The sequence below is a fragment of the Thermobia domestica genome, chromosome 11 (genome assembly GCF_964235325.1).
Source record: "Thermobia domestica chromosome 11, izTheDome1.hap1.1, whole genome shotgun sequence".
NCBI classification, from domain to species: domain Eukaryota; kingdom Metazoa; phylum Arthropoda; class Insecta; order Zygentoma; family Lepismatidae; genus Thermobia; species Thermobia domestica.
Genome location: NC_137464.1, coordinates 178,914,273 through 178,932,588, shown reverse-complemented (window position 1 = coordinate 178,932,588; position 18,316 = coordinate 178,914,273). Strand labels below are relative to the sequence as shown.

The 18,316-nt window shown below is 36.7% G+C and overlaps 1 protein-coding gene across 5 annotated transcripts in view; it reads right to left on the bottom strand.

The window, feature by feature from the left end:
• The window catches only part of LOC145664584 (AP-4 complex accessory subunit Tepsin-like), an 87,109-nt gene extending 69,476 nt beyond the window's left edge, over positions 1-17,633 (bottom strand). For 2 of the 5 annotated variants that reach the window (XM_081731372.1, XM_081731376.1), the window contains exons 1-2: positions 17,356-17,633; positions 1,969-2,041 (exon numbers count right to left, since the gene is read on the bottom strand). In XM_081731372.1, the coding sequence (XP_081587498.1) occupies positions 1,969-2,041; positions 17,356-17,436 (154 nt within the window). In that variant the 5' untranslated portion in view covers positions 17,437-17,633. Of the gene's footprint in view, positions 1-1,968; positions 2,042-15,593; positions 16,188-17,355 lie in introns of those variants that run through there. The other 3 variants (XM_081731374.1, XM_081731371.1, XM_081731373.1) reach the window with 3 other exon arrangements.
• Between the last annotated feature and the right edge of the window lie 683 nt (positions 17,634-18,316).

The following is an 18,316-nucleotide window of genomic DNA, read 5'->3' as shown; positions in this document are numbered from 1 at the left end:
GCGATCATCATGCTGTCTTATACTAATTTTAGATCAGACTCATTAAATGATATAAAATTGAAAATAACAACATATCGCGTGCAATATACGAAAGTTGATGATGCATAAGTTAGTACTAGGTGACTTAGTATGGTTGCTTAGACGGTAATATAGCATTAATTTTCAGCTAACTAATTTAAAGAAGATACAGTAAAACAATTCATAATATTGATAGGAAGTTCACCGAAAAACTCATTTTCAATAATATAACTGTATTTTGGCACGTTATATACTATAATAGAAAAAATACTATAAATTCTGCATTTCTACATTGTAAGTTAATGGAATTTACACACCCGCCCACTAACAAACCTCATGTGCTTCAGTTCCTGTTCTGAAGTTCACGGCGGTAATACCACGTTTGCCCTGAAGAGGCGAGATGAGCAGTTCATTTTGTTTTTCTCACCAGAAAAAGAAAAGGGTGAGAGAAAATAAAAAATAAATGAAACCTTTAAGTTTTACACCCCATGGTTATGCCGGTTAGGCTAAAGGAGACGATGATGATTAGAAATTAATGAAATGATGGAATGAGACAGTGGGAGGAAACAGGACAACCCCGAGAAAACCCACGCACACGGTGTTTGTCCACCACAAAGTTCACTTGGCGCGAGCTGGGATCGAACCAAGGACCTCATGCACCAGAGGTGAACGGTCTACCACTGACGAGGAAACCGACTCAAGTGTGACACGAAATTGTGGACGAGTTTATGCGCAAACGAAGCGTTTTTGTGTACAATTAAACCCATTAGAGGGAAAAACCCTCTATCTCAATCGTTCCGGAGATATAGAGGAGTAAGCGGAAAGCTGGTGCTGTGATATTTTGTGGATTTTCGGCTATGTTGTGAATGAATATGTTTGAAAATTGCATTTAAATGTTAAGAAAGATGCACCTACTCCAGGATATTACTTGCTAAACAAAATTGTATGATATTACTTGCTATTATTTTTAATCCTATTTGACTTGATGATTCTTTTATTTGATTCAGCGTATAAAGAAACCTATACATAGACATCTTACACGCCTATTTCAGGCAACAATGGAACTCTTTTATTTTCGCCTTCTCCCTCCAAAACATTATATCCCTAGAATTTGTATGGACTCTTCGGTTTTGTAACCCTCATGTCTAAGGCGACATATTACTGAAGTTTCGTGAATGAAGGAACTCTTTATTTTTATAAGTCTCTTTTACTTGAGCTACCGCTACATATTCAAAAATTCGCAAAATATCGGAGCACCAACCTTTCCCTTATTCCTTTATATCTCCGGAACGGTTGAGATCGAGGGTTTTCCCCTCTAATGAGTTTAATTGTACACAAATACACTTCGTTTGCGCACAAACTCATCCACAATTTCGTGTCACACTTGAGTCGGTTTCGTGAGCCACCGCCCCGGGGTGAAAAGAGAAACATACTTTGTAACTATAAATACGCTGTCACATAACATACGAACTTTAGGTTTAGTTTTTTAACTATGATCAGGTGAATATAGTGCTTCATTTAAAAACAATACATTAAATAGTAGTTGGTTAGTTCTCTGTCCATTTCAACGAAAAGGCTATATGAGACGCGCACCTACAGCTTAACGTGAGATCTGAACCACATGAGCCCTCACCGGACTTTTGATACAATTTCGTTACCTCTATTCCACATAATGATTGTGATGAAATTTATATTTATGAAAAGAGCATGCATAAAATTATGTCCGTTAATATTATTTTTGAATTATTGGCAGCGTGCTACTGAAATAATTGTCTCCATTGAATTACATCTTACGTAATTTTTCTCTCATTTGACACGCAGCCACCAAAGGTGAACCTTAATATAAGTAAACAAATAGAATAAATTACTTGTGCAAATATAATCAACGTGATGAATGATCCAACTCAAGTTTTCATTGCATTAGGTTCAACAAACAAATTCAAAAGATACTGACAATCTCTTCATACATGTATCCTGGAGTAGGTGCATCGTTTTCTTCAGTTGCACGAGCCAGAAGAGATAACTGTAAAAACAAAAACATTTTCCAAATATTAACTGCAAAAGTATTCAATTATGAAACGCTGTTCCATTATTTAAAAATGAAATATTTAAGAACTAAAAATAAAACAAAATCACATAAGCCAGAAAGATATTGATCCCACTCGTCGCTACCTTGTTACGAATTTAGCATAATCAATCGAATTTTCACTGCTTTCATTGTTAGTATTCAGATAACATCAATGGGGCCATTTTTACACACCTACGCCTTGACAATGATGGCAGTGAGGCAGAAAAGAAATTGAAGATCTATAATAAGTTCGTAAGAATGTAAAGGAGAACAGAGGTGTATTAGCCCAGTCTATTTCACTTTGCCAAGGACTAAGGTTTTGACAAGGTCTGCAGACTTGTGTAGAATCAGTCCAAATATCATGGCTATTGTACATCTGGGGCGTAAAAGAAGTTTTATGTAACACCCTGCGTTGTTGACCAGAAAGCACCCGGCAAACGCGAGGCGACACAGGCCCGATCTAGCCACCGTCTAACTAACTAACTCTATGGCCTATGGAACCCAAGAGTTCAATAAAGTGTTCACAAAAGATCTCCACTGTCTTCTGTCCTCAGCCAACTGGATCCAGTTTCTACTTTGAAATATTTTTTCATTTTAACGTCCCACGATTATGCCCTTTAGGCTAAGGGAGATGGATGATTAAGGTAAGTGAATAATTATGAAAGAATTAATGAAATGAGAAAGTGGGAGGAAACTGAAGTACTCCCGAGAAAACCGCCGGACATGATGCTGTTTCTATTTTTAATCTTATTTCTGCGAGATTCATATTAATATTGTTCTCCCATCTGAGCCTAAGTCTTTCTAATGGTCGTTTTCCGATTGGATTTCCAGTTAAAATTTTGAAAGCATTCCTACTTTCATTCTGGTTACATAATTTGCCCACCCGAGCCTCCTATACTTGATAATTCCAACAATGTTTGGTAAATGGTTTAAATTATGAAGTTTATCATTTTGAAGTTTCCACCACCCCAGTCATCGGAGCGTCTGATGGCATTGAAAATAGCTACTTTGTAGACCAAATGAAGTACAAAAGGAGACTTTGTTGACTAAATAAAGCAAAAAAGGAAACTTTGTAGACCAACCCGCCTCTGATAAGGAACTTCACAAATCAACTTTCAGTCACAAGTTAGAAAATGTAACATTTTTTATAGTGATTTACCCCTACCAAGATGCCGGTTAAGACCAGAAATAAAAAAAAATATTTATCTACCTTCCAATCTTCACAAATGATCCAAGGCATTAATTTTTGAATATATATAAAGACAACTCATCTGAAAAGACTTCCAACAGAACAAAGCCTTTATTTCTGGTTCTGGATGGAGATTTTTTTTTCAAAGATACAATAACATCATTATGATTTGACATCTCAGGAGCATTATATATCGGGTGTTGCAAAATAAGTGTTACAATTCTTGGGAGGTGACTCCTGCCACTGAGACAAGAAAGAAAGTTCTCTTTAACTTTCGGCTATCAGTCATAGTTTCGGATCTACAAGGTGCCGAAAACGTGGGAAAATAACTTTCGAACGCCAATAGTTCGGAAACTATCCAACGTAAAGAGGGCGGGTAAAAAATTCACTGAAGAAGTCATACCTGCTGCATTGAATTTTGCATGTTTCACAATCCTACCATGCATGCGCAAGGGATTCCCCAAAGGAACGTAGGAAGTCCCGGATAATCTGCCAAATGAAAATTAGTCTCAATGGATATGAATTGATAAGGTTTCTACCAGGTAACAATAATTCTTTTGTATTAAGTCGATATCTGGAACAAATACAAAATGGCGGACACCTTCATGCCCGTGGTGTGTGGTTCCATAATCGCCAGGTACGGATGCTGGCCAACAGTGACGTTCTGAGTATTAAGTGTAGCGAATTTGTACTCAAATGCTCTAGAAAGACGTCTGGAGTGTCGGTAGAGCACAACAGATGATGCAGGGTGATTCACATGTGTGGAAACACTTAACGGAAAATGCCCAGAAATGCACTCATACTCAGTAAACGTGAGTTCAAAGCGTCAGAAATGTAAGGATTAGCGTCAAGAACATGAAAGAAATTGTCAATTCACCAATAATATTCCATCAAACCGATGCAATATGATGTGCACGGTTGCATACCAATAAGGATGCAACAACTGACGCCAAGTTGAAATTGTGCAAGGGGACTCACTAAGAAACTGGGTAAACTAAAGAAATGTCACTAGTGGGATCGCATGATCGATATTGAAACGTGGCCAATGAGTGTGTTGGTATCGACATGTAGCCAATGGACAAATGTCAACATGTCACACTACTGCTGGGACACCGTCTTACGTGCGAAAAATAGGAAAATAAATACTCGGGTCTTGAATCTGAGGCCGTGGGCTCCCAGTAGGATTGGAAACTGCGAGCACGCGAGCGCTCTAGCCCTGAGGCTCTAGGGAGCCTCACTTTCTCTGTATTAATTTCTTTGAGGAGTACCCGTTTTGTTTGGCAAACGCTCTTGTACAGCCTCCCGACATGCTTATGAGTTTCATTTTTTTACTCCTACTGCACAGTTGTAAACAATCAGAGCTTTAGGACGTTTCTTCCTATTTCTCTTGTTTTATTTTCCATATGTATGGTTTTTCAGCTTTAGTGTTACATGTGCCAAATTAGTTTATTTTCGTATTTGTTGAGTTGATTTTAACGTCCCGTTCAGCAACGAGGCTATATGAGACATGGACCTACTGATTAACGTGGAATCCGAACCACATGAGCTCCCGCCGGGAATCGAACCCGGGCCTTCCACGCCAAAATCGCGTACGCTAATCGCTTAGCCACGGAGGAGCTCTATTTTCGTATTTGTCCTGGTATGTGCACTGTAATTTCTGGAGGTATTTTCCTATATTTCGAGTACGTCATATGTCTTAGAATACGTGGGACATGATACAAGTTTGTTATCTTTAAGCTATATCAGAATTTGAACCATGGATTAAGAGGTTTCTTTTCATATGTTTCGACTGTGGGACAATGTCCCAAACAAAGAGGGACAATGATACAATCGTGTTCTAGTTACGTTCTACCGAAAAGATGTAATAGCAGAATGTATAACGTTATTTTCCTAGTTTTCGCACGTGAGACGGTGTCCCAGCAGTAGTGGGACATGTTGACGTTTATCCATTAGCTACATGTCGATATCAACACACACATTGGCCCCATTTCAATATCGATCATGCGTTCCCACTAGTGACATTCCTTTAGTTTACCCAGTTTCTTAGTGAGTCCCCTTGCACAATTTCAACTTGGCGTCAGTTGTTGCATCCTTATTGGCATGCAACAGTGTACATCATATTGCATAGGATTGATGGAATATTATTGGTGAATTGGCAATGGATTTCTGTTCTTGATGCTATTCCTTACATTTCCCCACGCTTTCGGCACCTTGTAGATCTGAAACTATGTCCGATAGCCGAAAGTTCAAGAGAACTTTTTTTCTTGTCTCAGTGGCAGGATTCACCTCCCAAGAGTTGTAACACCCGATATATATATATATATATATATATATATAACAACCTTTGCACTTGGATAAATTTCAGTCCTTCTTTGACTGTGCATTAAAAAACGATGTAATTAGAGCATTTCTCTTCTTTTCAACACTTTTCTGAAGAGCTCGAATATCCTTGTGCTCTTTGTATTCCTCTTCTTTCAATGACATGGCATCTTCCAACATCCCTTGAGCGATCTGTGCCTCCTTCAGGTCCCCTTTTTTAAGAACCTTCCGAAGTCTGTGGTTTCACCAAGCAGAGAATTTGCAGATTCTTTGGTCTCACTATACTTCCTCTTCCTTTTACTAAATTGGCTTTCAATTTCTTCTATGTTCATCTTAGCACTTCTTGCATTTTCCAGTTTTTGTTCAAGATTCAGCTTTTTTCAACTTCTCTTCCTCTTCTCTAAGTGTGGCACTTTTTTCCTGGGCTAGTCGCTGTTCCTTCAGAAACTGTTTGTAATGCTTATGAGCATTCTGACCCAAGGTAATCATTTTTTTAGAAATTGGAACGATATGAGATTTGTTATCGTAAAACTTTAAGGCATCTTTCACAATCTTTAAGCTTCTACAAGTCATCTGAGTCTTTTCTTCTGTCAGAGCATTTTTTGATACTGAAACTCTCCTTTCAATATCTGCATTGTCATGAGACAGGCAGAGTGCAGCTTTTATTACTTTACTTACTAGAAAAAAATTTGGTGGACCATCCGCCTTCTTAAGTCCCATAAAAGAGCCCAGTAACTATCAATACGTGAAGAAGTAATTTCACTTCCAGCAGGTTCATGCTCAAGCTGCAGACATTTCCATTCGTCAACAAGTTGATCATCTGCTACTGCTACAGATAGTGCTCTTGCTACAGTCCTGATGTATCTGCAGCTACTTTGTGATTTTCTAGCCTCAGGATTGAGAAATGCTAGCGCTCGTTTAATGTGAACAGAATGAGTCATTGTATTTTGCACCAAATGTTTACCACCTGAAATATAATGTGCTTGTACACTCTTAGGTCGTTAAGCCGTAACATTATTTTTAAGTCGGAATGTTAAACAAACAAACAAACAAACAAACAAACAAAAGTATGCTGTAGCGAAATAAAGGTTTAGGAACTGGATTTGAGAAGAATAAATCTACACCTAAAATTCTTTTACTTTTCCACGTTTTTAAAGGTTTCTATGATTATGATCAAATTCTATGGGTTTTGAGTTAGATGAATTCCCTCACTTTCCCGGTTTACCAGGTCGTTGGGAACCCTGTTAAATAAAGAGAGATTGTAACATGTTGCAAATTCCCTTGTAGTTAACAAAAGAGGTAAGACAAACACAGAAGGGTCTCCCTGGCAACCTCCTTTTAGGGAGACAAATCCCTCCAACCTCCCACACAAACACACGCACACTGACTATATTTATGTCATTTTCTATTCATCATCATTATTATTTTCTTTTATTTCATTATTGACATTTTCTAGTACATTGGCCACAATCCAAACAATATGACTAAGTAAGAATAAAAAGAAGAGACTTACTAGACTAATGTTTCAAAAATAGAGACTGATATGATAAAGACTTGGAAAAAAAAAACAAAAAAACTTTTAGATGAAAAAGAGACTTGCTCCGATGCCTGCACCCCCATTCCTTTTTTTTTTTTTTTTTTTTTTTTTTTTTTTTTTTTTTTTTTGTTCAAATATTGTCTTAGGATGTTATTCTCAAATACTTTTAGTCTGCATGCTTCCCTTGGAGCAGGGGTCTTCAACCCGCAGCCCGCCGGGTCCAATTTTGCGGCCCACTAAAATACTACCTGTAATCATGGTAAGTTACATTTTATCACCTTCTTCCGTTTAGGAAATATTTGTAAAAGAGAAATGACAAATTTTTGAATTATTATGACTCTAGCCGGGCCACATATTTCCATTCTGTACATTATTTGAGATATACTGTCTGGAGGACGATGAGAACCTTGGTTCGTTCCAGTCAATTCCTGACAACAGGATAGTTCAAGTTTGGCTTGTTCCCTCAAATATATTTCGTTATGATGCGAAAACTGGATTTACATCGTTGTACTTCTAAAAAGCGACCTCCTTATGTTTTAAAGTGAAATACAAAGGAGGACCGAGCCAAGATTTTAACTTTTTCCAGACAATTCTGCCACATAATTACATTCCCCCTTTTTTATTGTTTCCATTTTTAGATGTACAAGGCCGTAAATTCCATTTTCGCATTAATAGCAACTGTATCCAAACCAAAAGAAAGAAAAAAAAAACTGTACTCAGGAATTGACTGGAAGGAACCAATAATCTCTCCTTTCCCCCAGACGTAATACTTCAAACAATGTTTAGAATGGAAATATGCTGTCGGGCCTTAATAATTCGAAACACGCAGGGGCTGCAAAACTCGCCCTCCTCGCGGTCCTCCCCTATTAAATCATTTGCTGCTCATGTGTTTGCCTAGTTCACTTGCTTGTGTGTGAGATTGTTTTATTTCCGTCCAGTTACACAATAATGGCTAGCTCTAGCAAAAAGCGTAAGATTACAGACGAACATTGAGTCTTTCAAGAAAAATGGACGAACATGTATTTTTTTGTGAGTGTGAAAGACAAGCCAGTGTGTTTAATTTGTACTGACTCGTTGTCTTCTATGAAGGAATAATATCTGAAGAGACATTACGAAACAAAACACGCTTCCCAATTTGAAGAATTCCAAGGACAATTTCGTGTGGATAAAGTTGTAGAATTGAAGAAGACACTCCGAGACCAGCAAAGCACATTTACAAGGCGTAATTCCGAACAGAAAAATTTTACACTGTTCGTTTCAACTGTTACGAGTAATTTACGATTTGCAATTGAACTTTCTACTTATCAATTTGCATTTATTTTTAATGTGAAAAAACAAGCAGTATTTTTTTATTACTAAATAGCAGCATATATATATTGCAATTACTTTGTGGACTTGACCGGAACCATGCGGCCCGGCAGCCTTTTATGATTATGAAAATGGCCCGCCATACGAAAAAGGTTGAAGACCACTGCCTTAGAGTACGAGACCAAGTTTCGCAACCATACAGCACGATAGGCATGGTTATCGTTTTATATCTTTTTAAGCTTCAAATTCCCCGACAGAATTCACGAAGATAAAAGTACTGAACTGAATAATAACCCAAATTCTCTACTTTCAATCGACATTTAATTTCTTGTTGGATATTGCTTTCGCCTGTTAATATTCATCCTAGATACGAGGTGGGGCAAAAGAAACCGGACTTCTGTTTAAAAAAAAAAATGTGTCCTCAAATAAAAAATTAGGATTTAAAAAAAAAAAACTAAACATTAATAAGAAAAGACCCTCCCAAAATAGTTTTCTAAATCCGCCACTGATTATCAGTATGAAATGGTCTTCAAGGTTGTATCTGGAAGATTATAGCTGAATATAGAAACGAAACCAAATATTTGTTATGCCTGTACTCATAAACTTAAGCTCCTCTTAAATAAAAGTTAGGAATTTTTAGAAAACCAAACATTATTCAGAAAAACCCCTCCCAAATATTTTTCTAAATCCGATACTGATACTATAAGAAAGCTATTTAAACAGAAAAATCATGAAAATGAAAAAAGCCAATATTTCCAAAATTCTCGTTTTCTTTCAAAGAACCCTGCTTTTTATGTGCAAAAACCATCGATTCAAAAAAAGCCGGCTTTTTTGCATCTCTATCTATACATACTTGAAATAAGATAGCACGAAACATGTTGGTGTAACTTGAAATATTTAAGTTTTTTGGGTTACGTTTAGCAGAAGGGGTCCAGAAGCACGTAAGAAACACAAAATTTACTGGAGAAATGGATGATTTAAGTACTTAGACCTACCATAAGGTAACCAAATCTAACCTATCCTAACCTGAACCTAAACTCAGGAGTTGCGGTGGTTCAGTTGTAGAGCGTTTGCCTCTGTTGCATGGGGTCCTTGGTTCGATCCCACCAAGTGAGCATTGTGGTGGACAAACACCGTGAGCGAGAGTTTTCTCGGGGTTCTCCCGTTTCCTCCCACTTTCCTCATTCCACCATTTCCTTCATTTCTTATTATCACCATCTCCTTTAAACTAGCTGAAATACACGTTGAATGTAAATCTTAAAGATTTCATTTCATTTCATTAACCTAAGTTAACCTAATAGGCCTATTAGTAGATATGAGCGATTTTTTTTTTTTTTTTTTTTTTTTTTTGAAAATTATGCTAGACCTTTACACTAACATAATATAACATAAACTAACATAACCTAAACTCACCTACACCATAGGCGTAGCTAGAACCTTATATTTGGGTTTGCACAAATAAAACAAATCAAGTCTTGTGCCTTCTAAATACCTTTGTAGCTTTACAATACAATTACTTGCCTTTTTAATTGCACTAATGTTTTTAAAGGAATATAAGTTCACTTAATGACAGTGTTGAAAATTTCTCGATATAGCTATGTGGTAGAATAAATCAAACTGCATAGAAATTCCACATACACACAAATTGTTCATAAATGTTACAAATAAATACATAAAAATCAGGGTGGAAAAAAATCATGATTTTAAAAAAAGATCATTTTGTTGATTTTTTTTTATTTAAATCGATTTATTTTATTTAAATCAAATCTTTCTCCTTGCATAATACAAGTAGCAAACTGAAGAAAAAGCATCGGGAATTAGTATTAAATATTAATTATGTTATTTAAGTGAAAGTGTTGGGGTTTAATTTTGAATTAATCCCCAATCATTAACCTATTTCAATCCAAACAATGTTTCTTAAGCATTAAGGAAAAAGTACAGCAATGTTTATCAACATGACACCTTTCTTTTCACGAAAGTTACTGACATATAGCAGGGGCATATTTTTTTTTTTTTTTTAAATCTCAACTAGCTAGCGGCACGAAATACATATAAAGTACATAAATTTCGCCCAAAATTAACTAACTAATTTTATGGCCTATGGAACCCGGAGGTTCAATGTCGCATCCACAAAAGCTCTTCACTGACTTCTATCCTTAGCCAACTGAATCGTGTTTCTATTTTGTATTCCTATTTCTGCGAGATCCATCTCAATATTGCCCTCCCATCTGCGCCTAGGTCTTTCTAATGGCCGTTTTCCGATTGGTTTTCCTGTTAAGACTTTCAAAGCGTTCCTACTACCTTCCATCCTGGCTACATGACCTGCCCACCTGATCTCCTAGACTTGATATCCCTAACAATGTTTAGTAAACCCTACAAATTATGTAGTTCCTCGTTATGAAGTTTCCGCCATTCTCGTTCCTGTTGGATCCGAATATTCGCCTCAGGATCTTGTTCTCAAATACTTTCAAATTTAAGCTTCAAATTCCTCGACAGAATTCGCAACGAAAAGAGATCTTGAACTGAATAATAATACGAATTCCCTGCTTTTAGTCAACATTTAATTTCTTCGTGAATATCATTTTCGTCTGTTAATATTGATCCTAGATATTTGAAAGTATCCACTTTATCAAAGTATTATTCGATATTTTAGCGCACCCAAAATTTGCCGTATTACGATCCCGAGAAACTTCTATGCATTTAGTACATACATTTCGCCTAAAGTTTTAAAAATCTTTTTTTTTTTTTTTTTGTTTTGTTTTGGAGGGATCGAACCCCTCTAAATACGCCCCTATTATCTGGAAACAAACAAATAGACGTGGATACAAAAGAATTTTCGTCTTAAATGTCCATGGTGATTTTCCCGTTGGCATAGTTAACGATTTAGAAACCCTATGTAATGAAGAGAAGAAAACAGGATTCACCCGTTACCCATTTAAAACGGAATTTCCCTGATCATCCTCTGCATGACACTCGTTTCCATACTGTGTTGCACATACATTTAAGTCTCATTGTATTAAAATCAAAATAACAGAACAGAAACGGGATTTTGCTTATTTACACTTTAAGTTAACTTATTTCGGAATTTGATTTAAATCAACGATTTTTATTTTAAAAAATCACGTGATTTAAATCAATCCACCCTGATAAAAATACCAGCAAAAACGTCTGTCGAAAGACACAACACTCTTAAATTCATCTATAAGTTTATCTACATCAATAGACGAAGCTCTTTCTTGTTCCACAAACAACAAAAGCAGTGCTTCCAATCTATCCTGCGTCTGAGTTTCTCTCAATTTACTTTTAACTTGAGTAAGCTCTCTCACACATGCAGCTCGTGACAGGTATAGAAGGAAAGTGCTGTATCACAGAGTAGAATATAGTAAATCTTCATTCTATCTTCTTCCTCCAACCAAAGAAACCACTCCTGTAGCGGAACAGAAGAACTTCCCTTAGGTACAGACGATTTTTCTGTCAGAAGTCTTACTTCTGCTGCCAACTCGTCGCCTGACAATTTGCATGTTTTTGCTAAGAGGGTTATTTCTTCATCCTTTACATTCAAGTCAAGCAAATTTCCCACGGCACTGACGATTCCAATAGTTTCTTGACTAAATTTCTCATCAATACCACAAACAACTGAGTCTGAAAGAGGCTAATAACAAGAATTTTTCATTTGATGATCCTTTGTTTCGTACAAATGCTGCGAACTGATTGATTTGTCAACACTCTGCAATTTTGTGCATCTTTATTGGAGAATTGAAATCTTCAGACTATCACAGATCTTAATAGCTTCGTTGTAAAATCCCATGAATTAAGATGAGTTTCTCATGGATTGCACAGCATTGCGAAGTGATCTCACACTAGATACAGCCGAAAGTAGATTTATATCTGGGCTTTGGGGTAACTTGCTAACCTTCACGATCATTTACAGGATTGGATGAAGCATTATGAGATAAAAGATGAACTCAAACGATCTGATTTGTTGTTTTAGTCCATTCCCTTTAGCTCTCACATCCCCCTAATGACTATTTTAAGTATTTTCTTCCAAAGCTAAAATAATTGCCAAGTTGTTCCTTTTCACTGCAGAAACAGCTTCAGCGTGCCACGGCCATCTCGTTGTTGACAGACTTCAGTGTTCTCAAGTTTAGACCAGTTTCCTGGCATATACTTTCAAAACTGCATGCCTTGATGAAATACCTTCAATGAAAGAGTAATGGAATTTAGTTTTTCCTTAAAAAAAAAAAAAAAAAAAAAAAAAAAAAGTCTGAAACTAATCTATTTTCGGTTCGCGAGCTACATGAGTCCACAAGTACAAGATTCCAACAATAAGCATAGTAGTGAACGTACATTATTGAATTGTTCTTTTCTTTACACTTCATTTGCACCCCTGACATTGTTGCGGATCCATTGAAAGAACCCTTTCCTAATCAAAATCGAATTCTGACAGTACTAGTGCTGAGGTATTAAAAATTGTTCTGTTTTTTTTTTTTTTTTTTTTTTTGTTTGTTTGTTTGTTTTTGTTTCACGTAAAAACGGTCCATTTTCTTTTAAAGCATAACCTCACTATTTAAGAAAAATTACGGTAAGTATACACGACCGAAATATCACGTCCAACAAGAGGCAATTTTCATTAAATAATGGTCCCATCGATCATTTTGAGATATGAGCTTGCAACAGAATACGAAAAAAACAAATACAGTCACAGTAACAACGGAGTAAACTAGTCGATAAAGATTAAAATACAAGCCATCTGCGACATTCATAAATTACTTCAAATTTAATGCATTGTCAAAATGTTTACTGATAAGTTTTCTGCCCTACAGAAAGAAAACAATAATTAATTGTTTGTAAGAATGGAAGGGAAGGTAATTATTGGCAGCAAATATGCTACTGTAAACATTGTTATTATTGTTGTACGTATTGTCTTCTGTATTATGTCAGTTTTTAATTTCGAGCGTTCAGGAAAAAAATCCACACAGTTTCCATATTTCCACAAATATAGGTAAGTTTTAAACCAATATTGAGAAAGAGGTGGAATTCGGGGGTATACTCAGCGGTTCAATATTTCAAATAATCTGTACTTTTAATAATTTTGATCTGGAAAAAGGAATATATCGCTTATTTTTTCTTTAATTTTCTTTGATAAAGCAGGCCATTAGGGTGTGCCTGGGCACACCCCGTGGCTACGCCTATGACCTATACTAACCTAATCTAATGTGAAAAGAAATTACCGAAATTGTAACACGCTTTAGAAAGAATTGCTGGACCCCTTCTGCTAAACATTAGCTGTTTTTTTTTTTTCTTTCTTTGATAAAATTCCTGGCATATGTCGGGCTGATGGGGGCCAGCATTCATTACCAAAAATTGTTACTTCCTGGTAGATTTTTCACACTTTTTTAAAACTAAGGTTACTTTTGGTTAGGTTACATTAGGATACGTCAGGTTAGGTCTCTTTATGCCAGGTTAGGTTAGGTTCATAATTGAAATATCGCACCCGATACAGGACCCCTCCATACCTCCAACTTCAGTTTATGTATTTCCACACCCTTACGTATTATTCTGTGAAAAGCAAATAGTCTATCACATACTTCCCACCCCCCGACTGCACACACTGATTTTCGGTATCACTACGATCACACATTATTCACACTTCAATTACCTTTTCGTAACATGGAATGATTTCTCCTGTACACATTTTTTTTTAAACCTAATTTTGGTCTCCATCTGTCCGTCATAACCCACATTCTTTAAGCACCATTATCAGCATATACATCTGGCAGTGCACTATCGAGCTGACTAAAGAATAGCTGCTAATATAGCGGTTTCTTTAACACAGTACATGCTTATTTGGCTAAACTGCCACAGATGGCGGACCCAGATAAGACCCAAATGAATCTGTTTTTGATGTATTACAACTTACCTGTTCTTACTTTCATATACCTTACCTACAATTAACCCTGTTTCATTTCTGGCGTTTACTATTCACTGTTAATCACGAATATTCCTTATTTTCATGCTCCTTTTGCTCTTTCTTAAATCTATATTCATCAATATAGTATTACTGCGCAAAATTAGTACCTTGGAACTGTTAAGTGTTGCAAAGTACACACTACTCATTAATGACTAAAACAATAGAGCCGATTAATTATCCTGTCTTCCAAACTTTGCAATCGCAGTGCAACGCAAAATTTTTCTCTTTCTTTCCAGATTTACTTTATGAAAAACTAAATATATAGATGTTAGTCACTTCAAAAATTACATTTAGTGTCGTTCGTCGCAAATTGATCGCAAAGTTCAATCATCATCATCTATATGCCCTGAGTCGTAGTTACCTAAAGAACGTATGATAAAGTCAAGCACCTGACCTACTAAGTAGAATTTGGTACGCTACCAGTAGACACAGAGCACGCCAAAACCGAGAACTGGCGTGCTCATAAGATCAGCGCAATTTGTAGTAATGTTCAATTAGCAAGGGAAATACCAAATGGTGTTACATGTTCCTGTATTGTTTATAGTATGATACTACAAATATAACAAAATATGATTAAATAAATCACCAAGACGCCAGGGTCGATTATGTGTTCCTGGAAGGGTGGCTCAGTGGTTGAGCGTTCACTTCTGGTGCATGGGTTCCCTGGTTCATTCCTAGCTCTCGCCAAGTGAACTTTGGGTGGACAAACACCGTGTGGGAGGGGAGGTTCTCGGCGTTCTGTCGTTTCCTCCCACTTTATTCATTCACCATTTCTCCTTTAGCCTAGCCGGCATAACTGTCGGACGTAAAACTCAAAGATTTCATCTTCATTGCTTTGTTTTCGTATTACTAGTAACAGCAGTAGCGCTGTCGTATTAGTATAGTAATGAGTAGTAGCAGTAGTGGTAGTAGTAATAATAGTAGCAGTGGCAGCAATAGTGGAATTAGCACTAGCATTCGTAATAGTAATAGTTGTATTAGCAGTAGTAGTTGTAGTATTAGTATCACATATGGTGTAGCAGTTTTACATATCTTCTCTGTTACTCGTAATGCACTAATGAGTGTAGTATACGACTTTTACGTCCATGAGCTTTATTATTGTACCTAGGTATAATAAACATGGCTAGACAGAGCAAGCATAGATAACACATAGACAGACAGAATAGGGATATAGAAAACAAACCTTGATACTCTTTCACACCATATTTCCATTCCAGGGGGACAAATAGACATTGCAATATTATGACGATACACTTCTAATTTTCCATTGCATACTGAAGGATTGACTTTACTTATCAGACTTGGTTGTTCTCAGGCCGGTTACGCCCGGCCAGTTTAGGGTCCGGCCCGTTCTCCACCCGGCTCGAGCCGGGCACAGAATATAGATCCATTCGGGCCTGGATTTGCAGGACTTTGGCGTCCGTAGTGAGCTGGCGCGTCAGCGATGGTGGATATACGCGTAAGCGAGGATTGTGAAAAACTCCTGTTTTCACGATATAAAGATATGCGATCGGCCCCTTCTATTCCGATTATTTTTATTGCTTGCACATTTGTTTTTCAAAATAACGTAACACTTTACTAACGTTAATTTCACAAATATGCGGATCTCGCAACTCTCGGACATTTCTATGGTTTCTTGTGATGAGTTAGTATCACTGTAGTGACTTCAGATAATAAACTTAACTTCCTACTCTGTGATGTAAGGCTTCAACAAGTGAATCAATGTTTAATTGATTAACTTTCATTATTGTATTTTTATGTTAATACATATATCACACTGAGAATACATTTGCCCCAATTCACTACACTTCTCTCAAATGCAACTCCCCTCTTAGTAGTTTTCGCTCTACATTTATGTATTTCCCTCCATTACAGCAGGATACATATCCTTAAGTTAATAACACAGAGGGTTTGAAACACTGTCAGATCATGCTCTACTGCCTTCTCACCTCATATCACATCAATCCACGAATACATATCCACAATTTAACTTAAGTTTTCTCGGTCAATGTTTAGCAGACGGGGTCCAGAAGTACGTAAAAAATGCAAAATTGGTAATAGTATACATGAGAACCCCCTGATCTGCGTTTCTTCTGTGTTCTATTACCACTTCTACATGAAGTACCATAAATTTTCTACGTAGTGTAATAGTAAGAAGTATCCATGTGCACAAGACATGCGATATGCTTTAAATCCCCCCCCCCACACACACACACACATAGTCATAGGTAAAGTACAAGGGCACTACACATGCAGATATAAAGTACAGGTACGTTCTTTTTTATTTTCGTATCAGTCGATAAGTAAATAAAAGTCGCTTTGTTACACCCTTTGTAAGTTCGTACATACTCAATGAATAATCCCTAAAAGTATGAGCGTCGTGCTCATTCGGGAACTGATGCACCTTCATGTATACTATATCCCTAAACGAATTTAAACTAACCCGAAGTAACCTGAACTAACTTAATAGAAATAAGCCAAATTCGGTCTATGTTCCGTTAAGGGGGTCCAAAACTACACTCGACTCCCTTAAGCTAACCTAACCTAACCTGACCTAAGCTAACCTAATTTAACCTAACCTGACCTAAGCTAACCTAATCTAACCTGACCTGACCTAACCTAATATAACGATATATTATGTAATCAAACGAAAATCAATAGAAAGAAGTGGTGTCAAAGACACTGGACCCCCTTAACGGAACATTGACCCCAACTTCGATCATTTTTCCAAAATTATGCCTGACCTCTACGCTAATATAATCTAACATAAAGTTACCTAACCTAACCGAAACTAACCTAACCTGTTGTGAACAGAAACTAACGAAATTGTAATTTTTTAAAGAAAAAACAGCTGGATCCCTTCTGCTAAACATTGTCCCAATCGGAAATCATACTTTGCACTTCAAGTACTTTTGTATCTATTTTATACTGCGAGCAAAACAGACCTGATTCTTAAGAGCAACTTTATCCACAATTTCTGAAACTACTGTTCCCATTCCTTTCACTCCCATTTTTAAAAAATCCATATTTATTTTCCACTGGGACTTTTAGCACTTAACAACAAATGGCGTTTTCTTTCTTTTCTTTTACATCCTTCCTTCCATACCACTATGATTCCAGTAGTAATTATTAGCCTTATAACGTAATGATTTGCGCCAACACAACGCAAAATTTTCAATGTAATTTGCGATAGTTAAAGAAATTATTATGCTTGTTCAAGCAGGCACGTAGCCAGGATTTCGCAATAGGGGGGGGGGGTCCGTGACGAAATACTGTGGTTATCACACCAGAGGACCGATCATTCTAAACTGTTTTACTGGCAACATGTATTCTTTCGTTTGGCTAGGATTTCGTAATCGGGGGGTGACATGAAATACCATGGTTACCCCTTAGTACACCAAGCGGGGTCCTCTAGGGACCCAAGTGAATGTTTTTAGTGAATTTGCCGCAACTATAAGAACCAATTTATTCTTGATTTTTATATGTGTCCTTTATACCTTAAAGACGTATACTATATAATTAAACATACATTCCTTCCATTCTGGAAAAAGATAAAAATAAAAATTTAACTGGGGTACGGCTGGACCCCGCTTGATAAACTATGTTGCATAATTTAATTACTTTATTTCTTGATTTTTACAGATTGTGAATGTTGAAGTTTTTTTTTTTTTTTTTTTTTTTTTTTTGAAAATGTCTCGTAGGCGGATCTCAGATGATGATATTGCTTATATACTTAATGAATGTAATCTCAGTGGCCCAGAAGATGTCCTGAGTGAATCTGATGAGGACTTCATTACACAAGAAGGTGTGTCAGAATGAGAAGACAACCTGGAAGTCAATTCTGAGGAAAGTGACATTGCTAGTGAACCATCAGATTGTGATACTGATGAAGAGGAATTCATTGCA